Below are 19711 nucleotides of genomic sequence, written 5' to 3'. Positions count from 1 at the left end.
GTGCTCACCTGCGTTCCAGCGATCGGCGGAAGGACGAAGGACTTCACCCGATGCGTTTGGCGGCCCGGAGACGTAGGAAGTCAAGGTGAGGTCGCCGGCTAGCGCGTCTGCTCTCCAACAAAGTCCTCCTGGTTGTGTTGCTGTAGTCCGCTGCTAATACACCGATCCCACCTACAACTTTCTTCTTTGCAGCCTTCATTGTTCATTAAACAAATTGCAAAAGATGTCCAGAATACTGTGGAATTATGAAATGAAAACAGAGCTTTTTGTATAGGATTCTACGGGGTGCCATAACTTCCGTTTAACTGACTACGTCACGCGCATACGTCATCATACCGCGACGTTTCAGCCGGATATTTCCCGGGAAATTTTAAATGTCACTTTATAAGTTAACCCGGCCGTATTGGCATGTGTTGCAATGTTAAGATTTCATCATTGATGTATAAACTATCAGACTGCGTGGTCGCTAGTAGTGGCTTTCAGTAGGCCTTTAATGGTGAATATGTTCCCCATACTAAAGTGTTACCATGTTTTTTTACTGGTGCACAATATGAAGCGTCCATGAACATCACCTTGTTCAAACAACAAAACCAACACAGTGCATAAACTCACAACAAATTACACAAATCAGTGTGACTTCTGCTGTTGCCGTATCCGTAATACGCCGACAGGGAGAAGTTTTTATTTACACGATGAGTCGGGTGTGTCTTGACCTCCGCCGACCCCCTGAGCCCGACTCACCGAACCCCTAGGGTTCCATCGAACCCAGGTTAAGAACCACTGCTCTAAAGGTTGCCTCTCGGAGCTTTTTGTGACGGCGTGTTGTTGCTCTGACAGATCTCCTACCTGGGCTACCTGATGTTGTACAACTACATCATCCTGGTCAAGATGGAGCGATGGCCGTCCATACAAGAGTGGACCGTCATCGCTTACATCCTCACCCTCGGCACTGAAAAAGTCCGACAGGTAAAGTCCTCATCGCCCAACGCCGTCCTTGAAGATGTCGCCATTAACGTCGTTGGCTCCGATCTTCAGATCCTGATGTCCGAGCCCGGCAAGCTGAAGCAGAAGATCAGCGTGTGGATGGAGGAGTACTGGAACATCACAGACATGGTGGCCATCGCCACCTTCCTCATGGGGCTCATGCTGAGGCTGCAGCACGAGCCCTACATGGGCTACGGCAGAGTCATCTACTGCATCGACATCATCTTCTGGTACATCCGCGTGCTGGACATCTTTGGAGTCAACAAGTACCTGGGGCCTTACGTGATGATGATAGGGAAGATGGTCGGTTTGGCAAGCAAACACAGGATGAACTCACGGACGGTCCATTGGTAACGCTTTTTTTCTTTCAGATGATCGACATGATGTACTTTGTGGTCATCATGCTGGTGGTGCTGATGAGCTTCGGGGTGGCCCGCCAAGCCATCCTTCACCCCGATGAGGAGCCAACATGGCGCCTGGCCAGAAACATCTTCTACATGCCCTACTGGATGATCTATGGAGAGGTTTTTGCGGACTCGATAGACCGTAAGACTAGAATTTATAGTAAGATTCTCTTTCCTGATCCTGGGCAGATGATCACATAATTCATGTCGGTGCTTTGCTGCCCCCTACTGGATAGGATGTACTCACTGGCCATAACATTAGGTACACCTTGATCGTCTACTACTCCAGTGTTTTTCAACCTTTTTTGAGCCAGGGCACATTTTTTGCGTTGGAAAAAATCCAGAGGCACAAAAACGAAACTCAGTTGACAGTAAAAAGTCGTTGTCGCAATTGTTGGATATGACTTTAAAGCATAACCAAGCATGCATCAATATAGCTCTTGTCTCAAAGTAGGTGTACAGTGTTTCCCATAAACTGCCAAGATACCTGTGGTGGTGGGGGCGTGGTCACCATGAAATCATCGATTAATTTGCATAATTTACTACAATGATATGATTTTCTCTAAAAAGGCTCAAAAAATGTATACTTAATAATAACAGTTTTGTTTTAAACGTCCATCCATCCATTTTACAATATAATTACAACACTTTATGTACATATTTATATACAGATTTGAACAATAAGTTATTCACTGAAATATATTTATTAATTGTGGTTCTTACAAAAAATATATCTTATAAAATATGAAAGCTAAAATGTCTCTTAAAGCTCTGCCCCTTTAATTAGTGCATACTAAATAATTTAACTTTAGCCTACTACTACAACCATATTATTTACCAGCAACATAAAGTGAAACAGAGGCAGAGGTGTCCTGCCACAGTCAGTAACAAATAAACAGAAAACAGTAGTGGTCAAATACAAATAAGGCAACAAGAGAAGTATCCTACACTTCTCTTTTGTAAAGTAAATCTGAACAGCCTATATGGGCATCTACATCAACTATATGATTTGCCTGAGAAGCTGGACAGGACAAAAAATATAAAATAAAAAAATAAAAATAAAAAAAAATATATATATATATATATATATATATATTTTTTTTTTTTTTGTGGCGGACGTAATTCTTTCGTGGCGGGCCGCCACAAATAAATGAATGTGTGGGAAACACCGGTGTACTGTCACCGCCTGTCACATCACGCCCTGACTTATTTGGAGTTTTTTGCTGTTTTCCTGAGTGTAGTGTTTTAGTTCTTGTCTTGCGCTCATATTTTCTCTTTTTTTGGTATTTTCCTGTAGCAGTTTCATGTCTTCTTTTAAGCAATATTTCCTGCATCTACTTTGTTTTAGCAATCAACAATATTTCAGTTGTTTTTATCCTTCTTTGTGGGGACATTCTTGACTGTCATGTCATGTTCGGATGTACATTGTGGACGCCGTCTTTGTTCCACAGTAAGTCTTTGCTGTCGTCCAGCATTCTGTTTTTGTTTACTTTGTAGCCAGTTCAGTTTTAGTTTCGTTCTGCATAGCCTTCCCTAAGCTTCAATGCCTTTTCTAAGGGGCACTCACCTTTTGTTTATTTTTGGTTTAAGCATTAGACACCTTTTTACCTGCATGCTGCCTCCCGCTGTTTCCGACATCTACAAAGCAATCAGCTACCGGCTGCCACCTACTGATATGGAAGAGTATTACACGGTTACTCTGCCGAGCTCTAGACAGCACCGACACTCAACAACAACACATCATTTGCAGACTATAATTACTGGTCTGCAAAAAATAGTTATACCCCAAGTAGGTGAAATTAGATCATCTCCCACGGCACACCAGACCATCTCACGGCACACTAGTGTGCCGCGGCACAGTGGTTGAAAAACACTGGTCTACTCAATGAGATCCATGTATAGTCAATATACAGGTAAAAGCCAGTAAATTAGAATATTTTGAAAAACTTGATTTATTTCAGTAATTGCATTCAAAAGGTGTAACTTGTACATTATATTTATTCATTGCACACAGACTGATGCATTCAAATGTTTATTTCATTTAATTTTGATGATTTGAAGTGGCAACAAATGAAAATCCAAAATTCCGTGTGTCACAAAATTAGAATATTACTTAAGGCTAATACAAAAAAGGGATTTTTAGAAATGTTGGCCAACTGAAAAGTATGAAAATGAAAAATATGAGCATGTACAATACTCAATACTTGGTTGGAGCTCCTTTTGCCTCAATTACTGCGTTAATGCGGCGTGGCATGGAGTCCATGAGTTTCTGGCACTGCTCAGGTGTTATGAGAGCCCAGGTTGCTCTGATAGTGGCCTTTAACTCTTCTGCGTTTTTGGGTCTGGCATTCGGCATCTTCCTTTTCACAATACCCCACAGATTTTCTATGGGGCTAAGGTCAGGGGAGTTGGCGGGCCAATTTAGAACAGAAATACCATGGTCCGTAAACCAGGCACGGGTAGATTTTGCGCTGTGTGCAGGCGCCAAGTCCTGTTGGAACTTGAAATCTCCATCTCCATAGAGCAGGTCAGCAGCAGGAAGCATGAAGTGCTCTAAAACTTGCTGGTAGACGGCTGCGTTGACCCTGGAAAAAAGAGCTGGACTGCTGCTGAGTGCTCCAAAGTCATGTTTTGTGACGAAAGCAAATTTTGCATTTCCTTTGGAAATCGAGGTCCCAGAGTCTGGAGGAAGACAGGAGAGGCACAGGATCCACGTTGCCTGAAGTCTAGTGTAAAGTTTCCACCATCAGTGATGGTTTGGGGTGCCACGTCATCTGCTGGTGTCGGTCCACTCTGTTTCCTGAGATCCAGGGTCAACGCAGCCGTCTACCAGCAAGTTTTAGAGCACTTCATGCTTCCTGCTGCTGACCTGCTCTATGGAGATGGAGATTTCAAGTTCCAACAGGACTTGGCGCCTGCACACAGCGCAAAATCTACCCGTGCCTGGTTTACGGACCATGGTATTTCTGTTCTAAATTGGCCCGCCAACTCCCCTGACCTTAGCCCCATAGAAAATCTGTGGGGTATTGTGAAAAGGAAGATGCAGAATGCCAGACCCAAAAACGCAGAAGAGTTGAAGGCCACTATCAGAGCAACCTGGGCTCTCATAACACCTGAGCAGTGCCAGAAACTCATGGACTCCATGCCACGCCGCATTAACGCAGTAATTGAGGCAAAAGGAGCTCCAACCAAGTATTGAGTATTGTACATGCTCATATTTTTCATTTTCATACTTTTCAGTTGGCCAACATTTCTAAAAATCCCTTTTTTGTATTAGCCTTAAGTAATATTCTAATTTTGTGACACACGGAATTTTGGATTTTCATTTGTTGCCACTTCAAATCATCAAAATTAAATGAAATAAACATTTGAATGCATCAGTCTGTGTGCAATGAATAAATATAATGTACAAGTTACACCTTTTGAATGCAATTACTGAAATAAATCAAGTTTTTCAAAATATTCTAATTTACTGGCTTTTACCTGTATATTTTACAAACACAGTATGACTCGGTTGCTTTTATTGATTTCACAATGTTTTCATCCTGGAACCACATAGAAAAAGAAAAAACTCCTCCATATAATACAGCGTGGTTCTTTGTAGGACACAGATTTAAATACTTCTTTATCATGATACTTATGATAAGGATGTAACCGTCAATATGTTTTCATTCTTTTTAATTATACACTACCGTTCAAAAGTTTGGGGTGACATTGAAATGTCCTTATTTTTGAAGGAAAAGCACTGTACTTTTCAATGAAGATAACTTTAAACTAGTCTTAACTTTAAAGAAATACACTCTATACATTGCTAATGTGGTAAATGACTATTCTAGCTGCAAATGTCTGGTTTTTGGTGCAATATCTACATAGGTGTATAGAGGCCCATTTCCAGCAACTATCACTCCAGTGTTCTAATGGTACAATGTGTTTGCTCATTGGCTCAGAAGGCTAATTGATGATTAGAAAACCCTTGTGCAATCATGTTCACACATCTGAAAACAGTTTAGCTCGTTACAGAAGCTACAAAACTGACTGTCCTTTGAGCAGATTGAGTTTCTGGAGCATCACATTTGTGGGGTCAATTCAACGCTCAAAACGGCCAGAAAAAGAGAACTTTCATCTGAAACTCGACAGTCTATTCTTGTTCTTAAAAAAGGAAGGCTATTCCACAAAATTGTTTGGGTGACCCCAAACTTTTGAACGGTAGTGTATATTCTATTTATTTTTCCATAAAAATGTTTAAAACATTTTTGCTCACGATTTGACTGAAATTACAAAATAATACATTTACTTTCCCTATAAATAATGATTATGTATTTTTGCAAATAAATACAAATGTACAGTTAAAAAGATGCAATGATAATAACATATATTATTATTATTACGAATAATATTTCTTATTTACACCATCATTATTATTATTATTATTATTCCATCCTCATTGCCGGGCCAACAGAGACAACCATTCACACACTAGGCTAATTAATATTAATAAATAATAGTAAAAATTATAATTATAGTAATATTTTTTCCAATTGCCCATTGATTGATTGATTGATTGAAACTTTTAGTAGTAGATTGCACAGTACAGTACATATTCCGTACGATTGACCACTAAATGGTAACACCCAAATTAGGGATGTCCGATAATGGCTTTTTGCCGATATCCGATATTCCGATATTGTCCAACTCTTTAATTACCGATACCGATATCAACCGATACCGATATCAACCGATATATGCAGTCGTGGAATTAACACATTATTATGCCTAATTTGGACAACCATGTATGGTGAAGATAAGGTACTTTTTAAAAATAATAATAAAATAAGATAACTAAATTAAAAACATTTTCTTGAATAAAAAACAAAGTAAAACAATATAAAAACAGTTACATAGAAACTAGTAATTAATGAAAATGAGTAAAATTAACTGTTAAAGGTTAGTACTATTAGTGGAGCAGCAGCACGCACAATCATGTGTGCTTACGGACTGTATCCCTTGCAGACTGTATTGATATATATTGATATATAATGTAGGAACCAGAATATTGATAACAGAAAGAAATGGGGGGAGGGAGGTTTTTTGGGTTGGTGCACTAATTGTAAGTGTATCTTGTGTTTTTTATGTTGATTTAATAAAAAAATAAATAAAAAAACGATACAGATAATAAAAAAAAACGATACCGATAATTTCCGATATTACATTTTAACGCATTTATCGGCCGATAATATCGGCAGGCCAATATTATCGGACATCCCTAACCCAAATAAGTTTTTCAACTTGTTTAAGTCGGGGTCCACGTTAATCAATTCATGATAAAAGGTACAAAGGTACTACATATTATTATCTATCGATAGTTACTTTCCCTTTAGATAATGATAAAAACGCCTTCTAATTGCAAAAATATATAATTAAAAATCCCTAAAGTAATAATTGTTATTGTAATTATTATTATATTTAATAATAATAATTATTATTATTATTACCACTAGTATTGAATAATGATTTTTAGTGTCATTACATATTTTTTATTTAATATTTTTGCAAATAAAACATGTTTTAATTTTTATTATTTAATTATTATTATTAGGGAAAGTGTTTATATATAAAGATGCAAATATTCCAATTTTCTTCTTTTTTCCCCCCTTTTTTTACATTGTGCCTAATGTTGTGGCCAAGAGTACATGCTTGACTCGTGCAAACCAAACAATGGTTGTCAGCAATAACTGGGGATTTTAATACCTTAACAAAAACAAATCAAAACTAAGGCACTTGAAATTCTGACAATTGGGCGGAATTGATTGGTGATTGACACTTGTGTCTTTCATGAAAAAATGGAGGCAGTGTTGATTTAGTCTCAACTAGTTTTGCTGTCAATTGACGACAACATGTCAGCTATTTTAACGGGCATGACGGCGCGTCGTCATCACATTGCTGGTTTTACGAGCAGAGGAGCATGTTCGGCAGCGCACACACACAGAGTACTTACAAGCAGACACAGCGTGTAGACAGAAAGGGGAGAATGGATGCATTTTGGCCTAAAAAGTAAAGATAAAGGTGAAGTTATAACACTGAAACACCCTCAGGAAGAGGTGCTTTAAGACATTAGCTACTTCTAAATCACTAATCCTCGTCTCCATGGTGACGAATAAAGTGAGTTTTTTACAAGTATCGTTATCACTGCAGGACGAGGAATAGCTAAACATGCTTCACTACACACCGTAGGAGGATACAATAGCTCACCGGCGTCACAATGTAAACAAATGCCATGGGTGGATCTACACCTGATATCCACTGTAATGATACCAAGTACAAGAGCGTATCTAGTCAATACTACTATGACTACATCAAATCTTTTTTTCCTTTTTTTTTTTTTATCCATCTTCTTCCGCTTAAGAAAGAAGATGGATAAATTCATATTATGTTTATAAACTCAGTAAATACGTCCCTGGACACATGAGGACTTTGAATATGACTAATGTATGATACTGTAACTACTTGGTATCGTATTGATACCAAAAATTGTGGTATCATTCAAAACTAATGTAAAGTATCAATAAGTGATTATTACATTTAAACAGAAGTGTAGATAGAACATGTTGAAACAGAAAATAAGCAGATATTAACAGTAAATGAACAAGTAGATTAATATTAAATGTTTAATAATGTGTACAAAATAATAGGTGTATAAATGACACAATATGTTACTGCATATGTCAGCAGACTAATTAGGAGCCTTTGTTTGTTTACTTACTACTAAAAGACAAGTTGTCTTTTATGTTCACTATTTTATTTAAGGACTAAATTGCAATAATAAACATATGTTTAATGTACCCTAAGATTTATTGTTAAAATAAAGACAATAATGGCAATTTTTATGGTCCCCTTTATTTAGAAAAGTATCGAAATACATTTTGGTACCGGTACCAAAATATTAGTATCGGGACAACCCTAACCCCTCATGATTGTGAACGATAGGCAAAAAAAATGTTTTAAGTGCCTTTCCCCTTTAAGGTTATGCAAATTAGCACACGTATGAGACCTCGGGATAAAACTATCTTCTCCTGAATATTAAAGGCCTACTGAAATGAATTTTTTTTATTTCAACGGGGATAGCAGATCCATTCTATGTGTCATACTTGATCATTTCGCGATATTGCCATATTTTTGCTGAAAGGATTTAGTATAGAACAACGACGATAAAGTTCGCAACTTTTGGTCGCTGATAAAAAAAAGCCTTGCCTATACCGGAAGTAGCGTGACGTCACAGGAGCTAGTATTCCTCACAATTCCCCGTTGTTTACAATGGAGCGAGAGAGATTCGGACCGAGAAAGCGACGATTACCCCATTAATTTGAGCGAGGATGAAAGATTTGTGGATGAGGAACGTTAGAGTGAAGGACTAGAGAGGCAGTGCAGGGTGTATCTTTTTTCGCTCTGACCGTAACCTAGGTACAAGGTCTCATTGGATTCCACACTCTCTCCTTTTTCTATTGTGGATCACGGATTTGTATTTTAAACCACCTCGGATACTATATCCTCTTGAAAATGAGAGTCGAGAACGTGAAATGGACATTCACAGTGACTTTTATCTCCACGACAATACATCGGCGAAATGCTTTAGCTACGAGCTAACGTGATAGCATCGTGCTTTAACTGCATATAGAAACAAAAAAAATAAACCCCTGACTGGAAGGATAGACAAAAAATCAACAATACTATTAAACCATGGACACGTAAATACACGGTTAATGCTTTCCAGGCTGGCGAAGGTTAACAATGCTGTGCTAACGACGCCATTGAAGCTAACTTAGCAACCGGACCGCACAGAGCTATGCTAAAAACATTAGCTCTCCACCTACGCCAGCCAGCCCTCATCTGCTCATCAACACCCGTGCTCACCTGCGTTCCAGCGATCGGCGGAAGGACGAAGGACTTCACCCGATGCGTTTGGCGGCCCGGAGACGTAGGAAGTCAAGGTGAGGTCGGCGGCTAGCGCGTCTGCTCTCCAACAAAGTCCTCCTGGTTGTGTTGCTGTAGTCCGCTGCTAATACACCGATCCCACCTACAACTGTCTTCTTTGCAACCTTCATTGTTCATTAAACAAATTGCAAAAGATGTCCAGAATACTGTGGAATTATGAAATGAAAACAGAGCTTTTTGTATAGGATTCTACGGGGTACCAATAATTCCGTTAAACTGACTTCGTCACGCGCATACGTCATCATACCGCGACGTTTCAGCCGGATATTTCCCGGGAAATTTTAAATGTCACTTTATAAGTTAACCCGGCCGTATTGGCATGTGTTGCAATGTTAAGATTTCATCATTGATATATAAACTATCAGACTGCGTGGTCGCTAGTAGTGGCTTTCAGTAGGCCTTTAAGGACTAAATTGCAATAATAAACATATGTTTAATGTACCCTAAGATTTATTGTTAAAATAAAGCCAATAATGGCAATTTTTATGGTGCCCTTTATTTAGAAAAGTATCGAAATACATTTTGGTACCGGTACCAAAATATTAGTATCGGGACAACCCTAGCCCCTCATAATGATTGTGAACGATAGGCAAAAAAAATGCCCTTTAAGGTTATGCAAATTAGCACAAGTATGGGACCTCGGGATAAAACTATCTTCTCCTGAATATTAAAGAAAAAAACCCAAGTGTAAATCTTGTAAACGGCGATAGGCGTCATTTCACAAAGATGATCATCTGCCTAAAGTTTCTTCTGCCCATGCCTCTTCTGTCAGGATGAAGACAGTTCTTGACCCAATTGGACCTAAGAAGTGTGTTTTGTGCACATTATAATCTAAGAATGATTCATGCTTAATACTAATTGTTGTCTTGATCGTGACAGAAGGCTGATGTCAGAACCACATGGGTTCATTTTGACGCCTTTTCTGTCTTTTTTTTTTTTTGTCCTCTCAAGTCTACGCCATGGAAATAAACCGTGAGTAGAAACGCTCTGGAAGTCAGTACTATAAGGAGAGAGCCGCTAGTCATCTTCTGTCCCTTGCAGCTCCGTGTGGAGAACATTTATACGACGAGGACGGAAAGAAGCTGCCTCCGTGCATCCCCGGCGCCTGGCTCACGCCCGCCATCATGGCCTGTTACCTGCTGGTGGCCAACATCCTCCTGGTCAACCTGCTCATCGCCGTCTTCAAGTAAACGATGAGTAAACGCTTTACGAAGCCTCTTGCTGAAGTCCCGTTCCTCCATCTGACGTCCCGCAGCAACACCTTCTTCGAGGTCAAGTCCATCTCCAACCAGGTGTGGAAGTTTCAGCGGTACCAGCTGATCATGACCTTCCACGACCGCCCCATCCTGCCGCCGCCGCTCATCATCCTGAGCCACCTCTACATCCTCTTCAGCAGGCTCTTCCGGCGCTGCGCCCGCAAGAAGCAAGACGGCGAGCTGGACGAGAAGGACCGCGGTCTCAGTGAGTCCAGACCTAAGTGTTCATTACTCCGACTTTTGCGGTTTAGACTGGTGTCTTTGTTGTTGCCACGGCAACGACCGCATCGCTTGATAACAGTGGACCAGCCAGGACACCTCTCGTGGTGTTTTTTAGTTTCTGTATACAAAACCCAAACACCAGTGAAGTTGTCACGTTATGTAAATGGTAAATAAAAAGAGAATACAATGATTTGCAAATCCTTTTCAACTTATATTCAATTGAATAGACTGCAAAGACAAGATATTTCATGTTCACACTGAGAAACACATTTTTTTTTTTACAAATAATCATTAACTTAGAATTTAATGGCAGCAACACATTGCAAAAAAGTTGTCACAGGGGCATTTTTACCACTGTGTTACATGGCCTTTCCTTTTAACAACACTCAGTAAAGGTTTGGGAACTGAGGAGACACATTTTTGAAGCTTTTCAGGTGGAATTCTTTCCCATTCTTGCTTGATGTACAGCTTAAGCTGTTCAACAGTCCGGGGGTCTCCGTTGTGCTATTTTAGGCTTCATAATGTGCCGCATGAATGACCTGAATTTGTTGGTGTTGGAATTGTTTAAATCGGTCAAGAAATGTTGAAGTAGTAACAGTTTTTTAATTGAGAAATGGTATTAAGGCAGGGGTCACCAACCTTTTTGAAACCAAGAGCTACTTCTTTCCGATTGCTGGCACAGCCACTCTACCAACTTCGCCACGCCGTTCCTACAAAAAAGGTTGGAAATAGGGTTGGACAAAAACCAGGAATTCCTGGAAATTTGTTGAACGTGGAAAAATGGTAGTTAAATGCCTAGGATGAGTTGAAAGTGGGGAAGGTAGAAATGTTTGAATCGGTTAAAGAATGTCTGAATTGTGAAAAATGGACAATTCATTTTGAATGGGGAAAATGAAAAAAAAAAAAAAAAAAAGGAATTATGGGAAATCCGGGATTTTTTTTTAGAATTGTTGAAGTAGAGCACACAATTCCCAAACAGGCTGAATGTTTTGAAGTTGGAACGGTTTGAATCAGACGAAAAATGTGGGAGTTGTGGAACTTTGAAAAATGTCCTATTGATTTCAATGGGAATTTCCCAAAAATTCGGGAAAAGCGGGACTTTTTTTGAAAATGGTCAAAAACTTGAATGGTCTTAATGAGTTGAAATGTTTGGTGTTGGAATTTTTCAAATCGGTCGAGAAATCTTGAAGTAGCAACATGTTGAATTGAGAAATGGTATTACGGAATTCCTGGAATTTCGGTAAAATTGGAATTTTTCCAGTTCAAAAACAACTTCATTTTTGTCCTGATTAAGAGGAATGTTTTGACGGTAGAACGGTTGAAATGCGTTGAAAAATGTGGAAGGAGTAGTCGCCAGAAAAAAGGGTAGAAATAGGGCTTTGGAAAACCAGGAATTCTGGAAAATCCTGGAATTTTTTTTAACTTGGAAAAATGTTACTTTGAATTTCCAAAATAGTAGAATGTGGAAATACTGTCAAAGCGCTTTGAGTACCTTGAAGGTAGAAAAGCGCTATACAAGTATAACCCATTTATCATTTATTTATTTATAATGTGCCGCATGAATGACCTGAATTTGTTGCTGTTGGAATTGTTTAAATCGGTCAAGAAATGTTGAAGTAGTAACAGTTTTTTAATTGAGAAATGGTATTAAGGCAGGGGTCACCAACCTTTTTGAAACCAAGAGCTACTTCTTGGGTACTGATTAATGCGAAGGGCTACCAGTTTGATACACACTTAAATAAATTGCCATAAATAGCCAATTTGCTCATTTTACCTTTAACTCTGTGTTATTATTAATAATTAATGATATTTACACTTAATTGAACGGTTTAAAAGAGGAGAAAACACGAAATAAATGACAATTAAATTTTGAAACATAGTTTATCTTCAATTTCGACTCTTTAAAATTCAAAATTCAACCGAAAAAAAGAAGAGAAAAACTAGCTAATTCGAATCTTTTTGAAAAAATTAAAAAAAGAATTTATGGAACATCATTAGTAATTTTTCCTGATTAAGATTAATTTTAGAATTTTGATGACATGTTTTAAATAGGTTGAAATCCAATCTACACTTTGTTAGAATATATAACAAATTGGACCAAGCTATATTTCTAACAAAGACAAATCATTATTTCTTCTAGATTTTCCAGAACAAAAATTTTAAAAGAAATTCAAAAGACTTTGAAATAAGATTTAAATTTGATTCTACAGATTTTCTAGATTTGCCAGAATAATTTCTTTGAATTTTAATCATAATAACTTTGAAGAAATATTTCACAAATATTCTTCGTCAAAAAAACAGAAGCTAAAATGAAGAATTAAATTAAAATGTATTTATTATTCTATACAATAAAAACATTTTTTTTGCTTGAACATCGATTTAAATTGTCAGGAAATAAGAGGAAGGAATTTAAAAGGTAAAAAGGTACATGTGTTCAAAAATCCTAAAATCATTTTTAAGGTTGTATTTTTTCTCTAAAATTGTCTTTCTGAAAGTTATTAGAAGCAAAGTAAAAAAATTAATGAATTTATTTAAACAAGTGAAGACCAAGTCTTTAAAATATTTTCTTGGATTTTCAAATTCTATTTGAGTTTTGTCTCTCTTAGAATTAAAAATGTCGGGCAAAGCGAGACCAGCTTGCTAGTAAATAAATACAATTTAAAAAATATATAATATATGCTATCTGAGCTATTTTTAGAACAGGCCAGCGGGCGACTCATCTGGTCCTTACGGGCGACCTGGTGCCCGCGGGCACCGCGTTGGTGACCCCTGTATTAAGGTATTCCTGGAATTTCGGGAAAACTGGGAATGTTTCTAGTTCCTGAACCAACTTGTTTTTTTGTCCTGACTAAGAAAAATGTTTTGACAGTGGAACAGTTGAAATGGGATGACAAAAGGAAAAGAAGTAGTCAAACAAAAAAGGTTGTAAATAGGGTTGGACAAAAACCAGGAATTCCTGGAAATTTGTTGAACGTGGAAAAATGGTAGTTTAAATGCCTAGGATGAGTTGAAAGTGGGGAAGGTAGAATGATTTGAATCGGTTAAAGAATGTGGGAATTGTGAAAAATGGACAATTCATTTTGAATGGGGAAAATGAAAAAAAAAAAAGGAATTTTGGGAAATCCGGGATTTTTTTTTAGAATTGTTGAAGTAGAGCACACAATTCCCAAACAGGCTGAATGTTTTGAAGTTGGAACGGTTTGAATCAGACGAAAAATGTGGGAGTTGTGGAACTTTGAAAAATGTCCTATTGATTTCAATGGGAATTTCCCAAAAATTCGGGAAAAGCGGGACTTTTTTTGAAAATGGTCAAAAACTTGAATGGTCTTAATGAGTTGAAATGTTTGGTGTTGGAATTTTTCAAATCGGTCGAGAAATCTTGAAGTAGCAACATGTTGAATTGAGAAAATGGTATTACGGAATTCCTGGAATTTCGGGAAAATTGGGAATTTTTCCAGTTCAAAAAACAACTTCATTTTTTTGTCCTGATTAAGAGGAATGTTTTGACGGTGGAACGGTTAAAAATGCGTTGAAAAATGTGGAAGGAGTAGTCGCCAGAGAAAACCAGGAATTCTGGAAAATCCTGGAATTTTTTTTTAACTTGGAAAAATGTTACTTTGAATTTCCAGGATAGTGGAATGTGTTGAAGGTGGAATGGTTTGAATAGGTTGAAAAATGTGGAAATGGTGGGGGCTTGAAAAATGGTAAATTCAATTTTTTTTTTTTTTTTTTTTTTTTTTTTTTTTTAATGTCCTGCCCAGCTTCTCAGGCAAATCAAATAGTAGATGTAGATGCCCATATAGGCTGTTCAGATTTACTTTACAAAAGAGAAGTGTAGGATACTTCTCTTGTTGACTTATTTGTATTTGACTTTATTAAATTATCATTTGGTAAATTCAATTTAAATGTGGAAAATGTCCCGGGAAACCTGGAATTCTGGGAATTTTCGGAATTTGTCAAGGGAAAGCCCGCGATTCCCGAATAGGCTGAACAGTTTCAAGTTGGAACGGTTTGAATCGGATGAAAAATGTGGAAGGTAGAGCGCTCCAAAATCTGGATAAGTAGAAGAAAAACCATATGTGTGAATGTTTGGAGCATCCACACAATTACGGCCCAGTTTGGTGTAAATAATAAATTCTGGAGTCGGTGTGTGATAGAGAACAGAATTGAACATAGACTACATACAATTACAGTACATGTGTTTTTCTTTTAGTATGAAATACAACATTTGCTAAATGAAATGTTTTGGTTCTTATGTGTGTTAGCAGTACAATGGTTAAGAAAATGTCATAGAATTCATTTTAACAAGAAACCTGCAAAATGTAGCATTTATACGTCACGCTGCTGTGTGTAAATAGTCATTAGTTCATTCCACGTGTGATGATTTGTGTTCTTAAAGAGCTTCGACTGAATCCCGAGGAGCTAAAGAACCTCTACGAGTTTGAAGAACAGTGTGTGGAGGAATACTTCCGGGAAAAAGAGGACGAGCAGCAGTCCTCCAGTGACGAACGCATCAAGGTGACGTCAGAAAGGTGAGCTCTTCAACGCGATAATACCAAATAAATGTAATACTACATAAAAAAAAACATAATATGAGAGAAAATATTATAAAAAATTAGAGATGTCCGATAATATCGGTCTGCCGATATTATCGGCCGATAAATGCGTTAAAATGTAATATCGGAAATTATCGGTATCGTTTTTTTTATTATCAGTATCGTTTTTTTTTTATTTTTTTTTATTTATTTATTTTTTATTAAATCCACATAAAAAACACAAGATACACTTACAATTAGTGCACCAACCCAAAAAACCTCCCTCCCCCATTCACACTCATTCACACAAAAGGGTTGTTTCTTTCTGTTATTAATATTCTGCTTCCTACATTATATATCAATACAGTCTGCAAGGGATACAGTCCGTAAGCACACATGATTGTGCGTGCTGCTGGTCCACTAATAGTACTAACCTTTAACACTTAATTTTACAAATTTTCATTAATTACTAGTTTCTATGTAACTGTTTTTATATTGTTTTACTTTCTTTTTTATTCAAGAAAATGTTTTTAATTTATTTATCTTATTTTATTTTAAAAGTACCTTATCTTCACCATACCTGGTTGTCCAAATTAGGCATAACAATGTGTTAATTCCACGACTGTATATATCGGTTGATATCTGTATCGGTAATTAAAGAGTTGGACAATATCGGCATATCGGATATCGGCAAAAAGCCATTATCGGACATCCCTATAAAAAATTATTATTAGAAAATTGTTGTAATATTATGATACAAAAATCATTGCAAGAATATTGGAATTAAAAAGTGGTAATGTTACACAAAATTAAAACATAAAAAGAAAAACAAGTTCATGATTGTAAAAGTAGTAATGTTTACTAGAATATAGTAGTAATATTATAATTGATATAATAATTAAAAAATGACAAAAGATTTTGTGATAGTGTCAGGTTCAAACACTGATGACATCTATTAAACAGACAAGAAGCAAGGAATTAAACAGAGACAGGATTCAATTTAGCTCAATGAGGAGAGCGCGTACACCTGTACTCTTGCACAGTGTCGTCCCACGCTCTGACGAAAGGATTGCACGCCTCCTCTTTTATTTGGACTTTCCCTGATTACATGGCGACAACTGTTTCTAAGGGGAGAGAGGGTCGTAAACAGCCGTTGCCCTCGGTCACAAAACAGTTCAAAGAAAAGATGCCTGGAGCTTGCGTCAGGTCCTGCTTCCTCTCCGCTTTGTAGATCTCGGGTCAAGACAAGATCTTCCTGAGGATTACAATAGATCAAAGAAACCGACACCTTCATGTCGCTTCCCATCGTACACAGTGGAGTTTTACAAGCCTTTTGCTTGGTAAGATCAAAGACAGCTTTTGTCTCCTCCAGATGTGGCCCGCCACTTCATTTTATTTGGCTTTATTTAACTTTTCTTACTAAATGTATTCTTTCTTTCTATTTTGGGAGAAAGAAAAAAAATGTACTCCATGTAATCGCAAATTATGTTAATTTAAATATTGTCTAATTATGCAAAAATATCTTATCAAACAGCTCCAGCACCCCCCGCGACCCTAAAAAGGGACAAGCGGTAGAAAATGGATGGATGGATGGATCTTATCAAACATTCAAACTATTTTTTACATATAAATAAATGCTAATAATAATGATTTCAAAGCAAGTTATCTATCAAAGTAGCAATAGATTTCATGGTAAAATTGTGACATTTACTGTGTTTTTTACAGCATTTTTCTCTAAATGAAAAAAACAGTACTTTTTTTTTACTGTAATAAACTGTGGTGCCGTTTTGGCATTTACAGTAATACACTGAAAAATCTACAGTTTTTGATTTGCTGTAAAAAACAAAAAACAAAAAAAAAACTGTCAAACTGGTGCCAAAATTTTACTGTCATTTTATTTGGCTCTCGAAAGCCTGGAAATAATATGTATCAATAATGCCTGGTTCACACCAACGGCGCTTGCCGCGCTTTAAAGCGGCGAGCAAAGCGCCGTCATTTTTGTATCATTTTGTATCCCGATCTCTGAAGTAATGTTATGCTTTGATACGCTCTGATACGAATTAGTTGCCGCTTTGTTACCGTTCCTCACGCTTTGATCCCGCTTTGATACGCTTTAAATCCCGCTGTTGTACGTTTTATTACGCTTTATTGAACTTTATTACGCTTTGATGCGATCCTGACGCTTTAAATCAGGCTCTGGCACGATTATCAAGCTCTGTTGTGCATTGTTACAACAAAAATAAGAAAAAAATGTGAAAAACTCAGTATACTGTTTTCCACACATTTTTTATATTCATTTATTTTTTCAATTTCTCTTTTTTTTCCCGTTATATTATGTTTTATATCTTCATTTATTTTATTTTTGTCATCTTAATAAATATCTATCTTTCATTTCTTATGCTAGTTGAAAATAATAAAAGGCAATTATCTACACATTTTTTATATTCATTTATTTTTTCAATTTCTCTTTTTTTTCCGTTATATTATGTTTTATATCTTCATTTCTTTTATTTTTGTCATCCTAATAAATATCTATCTTTCATTTCTTATGCTAGTTGAAAATAATAAAAGGCAATTATCCACACATTTTTTATATTCATTTATTTTTTCAATTTCTCTTTTTTTCCCCGTTATATTATGTTTTATATCTTCATTTCTTTTATTTTTGTCATCTTAATAAATATCTAGCTTTCATTTCTTATGCTAGTTGAAAATAATAAAAGGCAATTATCCACACATTTTTTATATTCATTTATTTTTTCAATTTCTCTTTTTTTTCGTTATATTATGTTTTATATCTTCATTTCTTTCATTTTTGTCATCTTAATAAATATCTATCTTTCATTTCTTATGCTAGTTGAAAATAATAAAAGGCAATTATCCACACATTTTTTATATTCATTAATTTTTTCAATTTGTCTTTTTTTTCCCGTTATATTATGTTTTATATCTTTATTTCTTTTATTTTTGTCATCTTAATAAATATCTATCTTTCATTTCTTATGCTAGTTGAAAATAATAAAAGGCATTTCTTTTATAAAACGTAACATATTCTCTTTATTATTAACATTTTCATACAGAATAATGATAGACAGTAATGTCAAACTGCAACATCAAACAGCAGAAGTACAGAAACAACGATCATCGTATAAAAAAGGCAATGATGCAAAAGAGAATGGATTTGTAATCCTGTGTTGGTTTTACATAAAAGTTTCAATGTCACTAGTCAATATCACAGTCACTTCCTATTTGTAGTTGTAGACTGGGGTCCGCGCTTTGAACCAAGATCTGTTAAGCTTTCCTACGCTTTTAGTCAAGTTTTGCTGAGCTTTGTCACGCTTTTTCCCGCTTTCATACGCTCTCGGCGCTTTATTCCATTCTTGACAGAGCGCAGAATTTTTTTAAACCGTTTAAAAAATTTTGCCGACCTTGCCGCATGTCCCGCTTCACTACAAGCTTTCCCACGATTCATTAGGACCCTCACGCTTTAATCACGCTTTGTTACGCTATAACGCCGCTTTGCATGCCGCTTCAAAGCGCCGTTGGTGTGAACCTAGCATAAAGTACTGTAACTTTTCTTACTAAATGTATTCTTTCTTTCTATTTTGGGAGAAAAAAAACATATGTACTCCATGTAATCGCAAATGATGTTAACTTAAATATTGTGTAATTATGCAAGAATATATTATCAAACATTCAAGCCATTTTTTTTATAGAAATAAATACTAATAATAATGATTTGAAAGCATGTTATCCATCAAATTGTGCAATGTAAAAGTAGCAATCGTGAAATTTACTGTGGTTTTTACAGAATTGTTCTCTAAATGAAAGAAACTGTACTTTTTTTTTTTTTTTTTACTGTAATAAACTGTGGTTTTACAGTAATACACCGAAAAATGTGGTAAAAAATACAAACAAATTGGCCAAAATGTTACTGTAAAATTGTATTTTTTTTTATTTACAGTAAAAAAAACATGTACATTTTACAGTAAAATTCTGGCAACTGAGCTGCCTTCTTTTTTTTTTACCATAAAAACAGTAGTACTGTTTTTCCATTTACAGTAATATACACTACATTTTTAGGTGAAATTATTGCCATATTACCATATTTCTTTCACATTTTAGTATTTAAAAACTAATAAAATGCATTAAAAAATGGTGTAATAATAGCATTCACTGTTAGAAGCGGCCCTCTGGGGCCAAACATAAGTGCCATGTGGCCCTCAGTGGAAACTGTCAGAATAATTGTATCTAAGTTATCACAAAACTTTGTGTTTCAATGAGTTCCCGGCGAGCAGACAAAAGCTGTCTTTGATCTTAT

The 19711-nt window shown here is 36.4% G+C and overlaps 1 protein-coding gene across 2 annotated transcripts in view; it reads left to right on the top strand.

The window, feature by feature from the left end:
- The window catches only part of LOC133658843 (transient receptor potential cation channel subfamily M member 1-like), a 96390-nt gene that overhangs the window by 71959 nt on the left and 4720 nt on the right, over positions 1 to 19711 (top strand). Inside the window, exons 20-26 of one of the 2 annotated variants that reach the window (XM_062061298.1) lie at positions 838 to 966; positions 1036 to 1287; positions 1356 to 1530; positions 10329 to 10349; positions 10419 to 10563; positions 10633 to 10838; positions 15255 to 15387. In XM_062061298.1, the coding sequence (XP_061917282.1) occupies positions 838 to 966; positions 1036 to 1287; positions 1356 to 1530; positions 10329 to 10349; positions 10419 to 10563; positions 10633 to 10838; positions 15255 to 15387 (1061 nt within the window). Of the gene's footprint in view, positions 1 to 837; positions 967 to 1035; positions 1288 to 1355; positions 1549 to 10328; positions 10350 to 10418; positions 10564 to 10632; positions 10839 to 15254; positions 15388 to 19711 lie in introns of both variants that reach the window. The other variant, XM_062061297.1, reaches the window with a different exon arrangement.

This window comes from Entelurus aequoreus, linkage group LG10 (genome assembly GCF_033978785.1).
Source record: "Entelurus aequoreus isolate RoL-2023_Sb linkage group LG10, RoL_Eaeq_v1.1, whole genome shotgun sequence".
In the NCBI taxonomy this organism is placed as follows: Eukaryota; Metazoa; Chordata; class Actinopteri; order Syngnathiformes; family Syngnathidae; genus Entelurus; species Entelurus aequoreus.
This window is presented reverse-complemented; position numbering and strand designations above follow the sequence as displayed.